General features: G+C 42.4%; 1 protein-coding gene across 1 annotated transcript; it reads right to left on the minus strand.

The window, feature by feature from the left end:
* Positions 1–1,732: 1,732 nt before the first annotated feature.
* Positions 1,733–7,394, minus strand: dynll2b (dynein, light chain, LC8-type 2b). Its single transcript, XM_072661652.1, has 3 exons — positions 7,249–7,394; positions 4,035–4,171; positions 1,733–2,283 (listed from the first exon to the last, which is right to left on the minus strand). The coding sequence occupies exons 2-3, from the start codon at positions 4,164–4,166 to the stop codon at positions 2,146–2,148; spliced, it is 270 nt and encodes an 89-aa protein (XP_072517753.1). The 5' UTR covers positions 4,167–4,171; positions 7,249–7,394; the 3' UTR covers positions 1,733–2,145.
* Positions 7,395–7,732: the final 338 nt, after the last annotated feature.

Consider the following 7,732-nt stretch of genomic DNA (forward strand, 5'->3'; position numbering starts at 1 on the left):
CCTGATACTACTAATTCAGGTCTTTCTACAGTGAACATGATGAATAGTAAGAATACTTACTATTAATATTTTTATGCATCTGTTGTATCAATATCACTATCACCCTCATTCCACATTCCTAACTAAAAAATCTGTATAACTTTCATTAACTTGAATGGGTGGCTAAAGAGTTATTCACATCATTCCTTTTTTCTTGTATCAGGTCTGATTGAGATAACACATTGGATACCTGGATTGGCTAGGACTTTGTGTGACGTTAGCTTACATGTTAGAAATATGTTGTCCAATATATTCAGAGAAGAAATCATTGTCTTGCACAAACAATGAAAAGTATATAAAATTATGCATTAAATGTTCCTAGAAATATGGTTGAAGACAGAAGAGTTGGAACTTTTCGGGCCTGTGGATCAGCGCTATGTCTGGAGGAGGAAGAATGACGAGAATACCCTGCCCACTGTGGCGCATGGTGGTGGCTCAGTGATGCTGATCTGCTTCCTCTGGCAGTGGAATCCTGCAGTGGGTGGAGGGCAAGACGGATTCAATCAAATCTCAGGAAATCCTAGGAGAGACGTAATGTCTTCTGTGAGGAAGCTGTGGGGAAGCTTGTGGGGTCATTGGACCTTCCTACATGACAAGGACTCAAGGCATACCTCAGAGTCTACTAGAGCTTGGCTTCAGAAGAGGTCTGGAGGATTTTGGAGTGGTCATTTCTGAATTGAAACCCATAGAAAATCTTTGTGACTTGGTGGCAATTGCACATGAGGAACAGGCTAAGATTCCTCATGAACGCTGAGATGTCATAAGTGTTGGCTGGTTGTGCATCAACATTTGCAGCGGATCACAATAGCAAACAGATGCTCTACTAAGTACTTAAAATGCTTGAATAATGAAGGGGTTGAATAGTCCTGAGACTGCAGTCATCATTAAAAGTGTTAAATTGGAGAAAAACGCTTGTTATATTAGTTGTGTTGAGATATTTCAAATTGTTCTTGTTTGATTGGTTTATGGTAAAAAGCTGAAAGTTTGGGAATGTTGCTAATAAACCCAATCTGCAATAGAGGTTGAAGAATTTCAGTTGCAACTATATATACATTGGTTTAAAAAAGTGAGGAAGAACAATTCCCTACTACACTGCCTTTAAATGGCCTCTCATACTAATTTACTGACAAGGCTTAAGAACTAGATATTTTTAGCAGTGTAAAATCATTCGAAATGCTGTGTACTCCAAGACTAGACTAATTTAGGTCTAGACAATAGACCCTAACTTACTTTTCTGTCAGTATTTTTTGTCTTCTGTGGTTGCAGATTCTTGATTTATAAAAGAAACTGCAGATTAATTGGTGAAAATAAAATCAACAAAAATGTATTTATATCCTTCCTTCCTTCAGTTAAAGTTTAAATATTTACATTCATATAATAAACATATCATTTCTCCAGCTTGACATTCACTACATGTAACAATGAGTACCAGCTTACTATTATTGTCTGTAGCATGTGTTTAATGAGTGTAGGAGGACACAAATAATTTATTCATATGAAATTACACATTGCTCCTTGGGGTCAGGGATGCTAATGTAGTATGAATCAGACTCTGACAAACTGTGTGTGTGTGTGTGTGTGTGTGTGTGTGTGTGTGTGTGTGTGTGTGTGTGTGCGCACACACACACTTAAACACTGCTGGAGAGGAAAGCATGAATGTTTTCAACCCCAAAAACAAAAGCAGACAAAAATGTATGACACGGTATTCTTTAATATTACTTAAAGGCAGCAGTCAAAGCATTTTGTACATCTTCAGTGCAAAAAAACAACAAAAACAAATTCTGACTTGGAAAGAAAAAAGAAAAATAATAACACTTTGCAAAAGAAAAAGGAAAATGAAAGTTGCTTCAACACATGTGCAACTACCAAAGAGCAATAGTTGTATTGCAACATATACAAATTAAATATTGTACACGGTCCATGCACTTATGCACAGCCTCTATAGCCATTTTATTATGATGAGCAAGTGTGTGTGCATGTTTGTGTGCGTGTGTGTGCGTGTGTGTGTGGGGGTGGTTGTGTGTGTGGCCTCAGTCATCAGTGCATCACAGTCCAGGTTTGGAGCATAAGCTCAGAATTTGTGGGATGAAAAGCAGAGACTGGCCTTCAGCCTGACTTGAAGAGCAGAATGGCCACTTGACCAAGGTAGAAGTAGATGAAATGCTTTGTTTCATGCGTCACATAGCTGCCGAAGTTTCGACCCACAATGCAATGCCACGTGGGGTTGTACTTCTTGTCAAACTCCTGTTAATGAAAAAACAAACAAACAAACAAACAAAACCTCATTAGGAAGACCGCAATCCCCAGCTGAACAGATACACCGTCACCTTAACGGGTTACAACTTACAAAACCTTAAAAATATTTCATTTTGTTACTGTTACTTTCAGACTGCTGTGTAAAATCCCTGTCCTGATCAGCTGTATTAGGGAACAACGCACTATTAGGAATACTAAAATTCTACGCTGGATTTCTCTGTTTCTCTTTGTGGAAAATCAAGAGCAAGACAGCTGCTACTGTGGCCTGCGGTAAACAAAGAGACACCAAACCACATCCGGTTTGTCTTGTAGAAGATCAAGGTCTTTGAGAGACCAAACATGAAATGCTGCTACATCCATGCAACAGGGAAGCTAATGCATATTTACTTTAAAAGGATGTTAAATGAAAGTAGGTCCACTGCTCAAGGTTAACGCTAGGATGTAAGAACATCAGCTATTGACAGCTACTCTTCCCCTTACATAGACGCACAGCACAAAGCCTGCTGGATTGTTTGGGGTATTTTGCAGAGATGGTCTTACAGTGTTGGTGCAGATGCAGCAAAGTTGCATGTGAAGTCTTTATTGACCTTGTAATTAAGAGGATTCAGTGATATTACATTAAGAGAAAAAAAAAAAAATGCTTTTCAGCTTAAAAGTATTTTGTCTTACTTCTTCATTTGGATTAGAGATTTTTATTTTTCAACATGGCCAGTTTGTTAGCTTGTATTAGCGGCTCGGTCTGTTACGTTGCAGTTTAGTGGAGTGATTTCCTCACATTCTCTATTGTTTTTCTTTCATGACACTCCACAGTAAAGTTAAAAGTGGAGTCTGCTGTTCTGAGGTTGACTTTCTTGAATAGCAATTGTCCATTTAAAAACACAGGTGTTTACACATGCTCTCTCCTGTGTGTGTGTGTGTGTATATATATGTTTGTGCTTACTAACCGGTAGATGAGAGCAGTATTACAGAGTTTATTTACTTGCGGTTTAAATAGTTTGTTATATTTTCTGACAGAGCCATTACAGGAACATGAGAACCATCTATTGTTCAACTGCCTTGTAGACCCCCACCGTTACCCAACTATTCAGTCTCCCAGAGCAGGAGACAATTTGATGAGAAAACGCTGTTTACAGAAAGGAAAACTGAAATGACGTACCCGTCTGGGTGCTTTTTACAGGGCGAGCCATATGGATCACAAATATCTGTGAACCACTGTACCCCTGACAACCTCTTTACTGGCTGGCATTTCTTTATAACTATCATCAGCATTAATGAGAGTCAAACTGCTGAGTAGACTGAACGAGTGGATGTGTGAGTTCAACACAGCCCGTTTTAGCAGCTCGGTTTCCATAGATGAACAAAATTTCACACATTTTGAAAAAATGGAAAAAAAAAAAACATTGAATCCTATATTAATCTCCTTTTTGAATACAGCTGGCTTGAATACAGATGGGCAGTGGTGGCTCAGCGGTTAGAGCACCGGGATATCGATAACAGGGTTGTGGGTTCGGTTCCCGGGCTCGGCAAGCTACCACTGTTGGGCCCTTGAGCAAGGCTCTTTACCCTCTCTGCTCCCCGGGCGCTGGAGTTGGCTGCCCACCGCTGTGTGTGTGTGTGTGTGTGTGTGTGTGTGTGTGTTCACTACCAGATGGGTTAAATGCAGAGGACACATTTCGCTGTACAGTGTACACTGTACAGTGACAAATACGTGCACCTTTACCTAAAATTAAACACGTTACCTTTTTAATGTATGCAGCAATGTCTTTCTCAATGTTGTACTTCTCCATTGCCTGTGTAGCACAGTCCACAGCATCTTGCTGCATGTCCTCTGACATGTCAGCATTCTTGATCACTGCCTTTCTGTCAGTCATGATGTCTAAAACAAACACAAAAAAAGGTCCAAAAGTTAGGATTGCAAAAGTGGAGACCATGTCCACAAAGTCGATATAATGAAATGAATGGAGTGGAGGTCAGGACACAGAACACAAAGGCCAGATTTTTGTGGAAATTATGACCAATTAAAAAAGGCAGGACATTTGTAAAGGCTGACGACTCTTACGTAGCACTTTAAATATTTGACAAATACGTACGGCAGTTTTTTTCATTTTAGGGTACACTGAACTTTTTACCAAGTACATCAACATTTAACAACTGTATTGCCAATCCACCCCACAGTCTCTGAGCAGCTGCCTTTCACCACCTTTATACTCTGTAGGATTGTTTGTCACAGGCAATATATCCAAAACTGAATGGGATCTTGACATACAGTTAAAAACAGACACACTCCACCCACCTCCCAGCTTGTCTTATTAGTAGATTACACAACAGGACAGTCATCGTTTCTCTTTATTCAAATACTGTTCGAGTACTGAACATACATGAATATTATGGTGTTAAATCAAGTATCGTCAACTGAAATCAAGGATGTGTCCAGTGAACCGTTACACTTCTAATAAACACCAGCCTAGGGATCTTTGCTATTTATTTATTTACTTACATTACATTCATCCATAGCCAATTCCTAACCCATTAGGTGTGCTACTATCAATGTTTAAAAGCTACGGCCGAACGGTCTTACTCTACTGTGTATGAAGTCACAGCATCCTTTCCCCTGGCTGGTGTGTCGCTTAGTGACAGGGTAAAGCGGGACCCCTCTGCCTTTGCCTCCGAATGAAATCGCAACTGACTGCGCTCTCATGGGTCCCTACTGACAGGCCCTACATGACACGCCTGTGACTCAAACACTAATCCCAGCTCTACGGCTGACCTCTGCCGTGCCCAGCAGCGGCAAACAAAAGACGTTTTCACAAAAACATCATAGCCAGCACAACACAAGCTGTCAAGAGCTCAGCACATTCATACAACTTTGTATCACAGGAAATTAATGGTGGACAAATCTACACATCTGCCTGGGTTAAAGAAACAACAAGCAGAACTGTAACTCTGATTATTCCTACACAACACATGCAGCATAACCGTCACACCAGCATTTACCCAAACGCTGCAGTACAGTAGGAGATTAGCTACACAACTGGGATCTTCTCACGAAATAAAAGGTGTAAAACAGCAGCAACCAGACAAGTAAAAGAAGTGTTACAAATTAGGCGTTAAAGTAACGCTCTACGAAAAGCCTCAGACATAAGAGGCAGCCACTGCCAAACATCCCGCAGCTGATCACACGTATTGGAAATTGGCTGCCATTAAGCTGCAGACTGCAAATTCTGCTTTTCACCAAGTTTCTGGAGTCATTTCACTCCATTAAATCAGCAATGTAGCCAATTATCACACCAACAATTTAGACAGCATGCCAACTCTCCTTTAAACAATGCAAAGCAATGATCTGGCACGTTTAGTTGGCCTTCCTGAAGACAGAAAGTCAACAGCTGTTGTTTAACATGCTCTTAACATTTGGAGTAATGGAGGCGTATTACAAGCACCTCAAGGTCTGGTTTCCCAACCCCAGATTAAAGGCTAATCCTGAACTAAAAAAGAACTTCCAATGGTGATTTACCATCAGCCCTGCAGTCTGATCCAGGACTAGGCTTAACCCATGTCCACAAATGTACCTTGTCAAATGTCTTATGTACAAAAAAAAAAAAAAAAAAAAAAAAAAAAAAAAATGCAAGACAAGAATACCTTTATATTTTGGTACATTTTTTCAAGAGCTGCACAGACAGGGTGCTTTTGATTCTGCATCATTTTCACTATGTGCAAAGACTTTTCAGCAGGCGTTACTGGAATGGTTGCATTTCTGCCCAGAGAGCAGAGCTGGATTCAGACTCCCAGATACAGACGTGTTCACGCCTAAGCAAATATACTCATCTGAGAAATAAAGGAGGAAAGAGAAGGCCTAGAACCCGGGTCTGTCTGGGTTTACGGCCATCTACCTTCCCAGTCATCCATTTAAGGAACTAGTGCAGCTACCAAAAACAGAAAGGGACAGTCATGATTTGACAGAAAGGAGGCCACCTCAATCAGCTCCCTCGTCAAACACGCTCTGAGGCTCTCCTGTGTTCGGCCCAGGACAGGGACAAGATGAAGCCTGGTGTGTGAAAATGGACTGTCTGAGATGGGAAGAAAATCAAAGATCAGACGGTTGATAAAAGCACACATTCACACACAGGCCAGCTTTTCAGCTTTCAAAGCATTTGAGTGGGCAGTTTTGAGTTTCTCTGTGCAGCAGCAGGCCTTTTTTGAGCTTTCCGCCATTTAAACAGCTACTTACCACGACTCAGGTTCTCAGGAACGGCCAGGTCTAAGCTTTAGATACAGGATATATTTAGAAGTGTGGAGATTTGGACAAGTTTTCCATCTGAACTTGCAGTCTAGGCTGCTCGAGGCAGGGTCAGGAGTGTGGCCTGAGGCGACTGCTGAAGACTGGGGGAAATTTCAGGACAGGGCCACAGGGCCACAAGGCCACTGTTTACAATATAACCAAACAGGACATTTCACACCAGGTCTGGACATCGTTCAGAAAGGGTTAAAGGTGTTGTTCTCGGCAAAGGTGACATAAACCTCAAGCCGTGGTGCGTTTTGCATCTGCTCACAAACGGTTTGACATCAACACAATTACATAAGAGCATTAGCCACTTCAGCCAGCAGCGCCCTGCCTCTCAACTTTCGGCAGATTGCTCCCAGGCTCCGGCGCTGCTCTCCAAACTAGCACAGAAAACGCTCGGAGCAGAAAGGTGAAGCGTTTTCTAATCAACCCGTGAATGAAGCAAACCCGAGAACTATTTCCGTTCACACTTACGGCCCCACGAACTGCCTGCTACTGAACTAACCGCCGGCAGTGACAGCCAACAACGCTGGCTGCCATGTCGTGGCGTATTTGCATGTCATGCTTTGTCCCCCTGCTGGGATCACTGCTGGAATAAACTTGTCAGCGGGAATGTGGGAGTACTCAAACACAACACAGCCACTTCAGATGCACGTAGTGAACAAAATACATACCGCTTATCCTCTTGTGGTGGTTCTACACTAGCGCACTGTGATGTTCAAGCTTGTCTCGCACCGCCGTGCTCCACGTTTGACCTGCAGACGACCGTTCAACTCTCTACAACGTCCATGCGGCGTCTGCGCCTCCAACTCATACTCAGCCACCGAGCCAGGCGCACACAGCAGCCCCGCCCACCATACTGCACCCGCCCTCTGATTGGTCGAGGCGGCGCCTCTCCCAGCATGTTACGAGCGTTTTTCTCTAGCCTCCCACTCCCCGCGTTTTATTTCATCCCACAATGCAATCGGGGCGAAATGAGGAGCGGAGGTGCATCTCCATTCATGCCTCCTTTTGCCTGAGTGGGAATGAGGAGGTGTGAGACTCTGGCCTCTCTCAGCTTCTCACTCAGACCAGCAAGTCATGATGTATTGCCGGTGTCAATCAAAAACCTTGCGTCTCCATTTTTACCATTTATGTTTTTTTTTTTATCAACGCGAA

Source organism: Salminus brasiliensis, chromosome 18, assembly GCF_030463535.1.
Source record: "Salminus brasiliensis chromosome 18, fSalBra1.hap2, whole genome shotgun sequence".
Classification (NCBI taxonomy): Eukaryota; Metazoa; Chordata; class Actinopteri; order Characiformes; family Bryconidae; genus Salminus; species Salminus brasiliensis.

Coding starts and splice junctions, on each gene's coding strand:
- dynll2b (XM_072661652.1), bottom strand. CDS start 4,166: ATGACTGACAGAAAGGCAGTGATCAAGAATGCTGACATGTCAGAGGAC. Junction 2,284..4,034: donor TTGCTGCATACATTAAAAAG/GTAACGTGTTTA, acceptor TTTCATTAACAG/GAGTTTGACAAGAAGTACAA.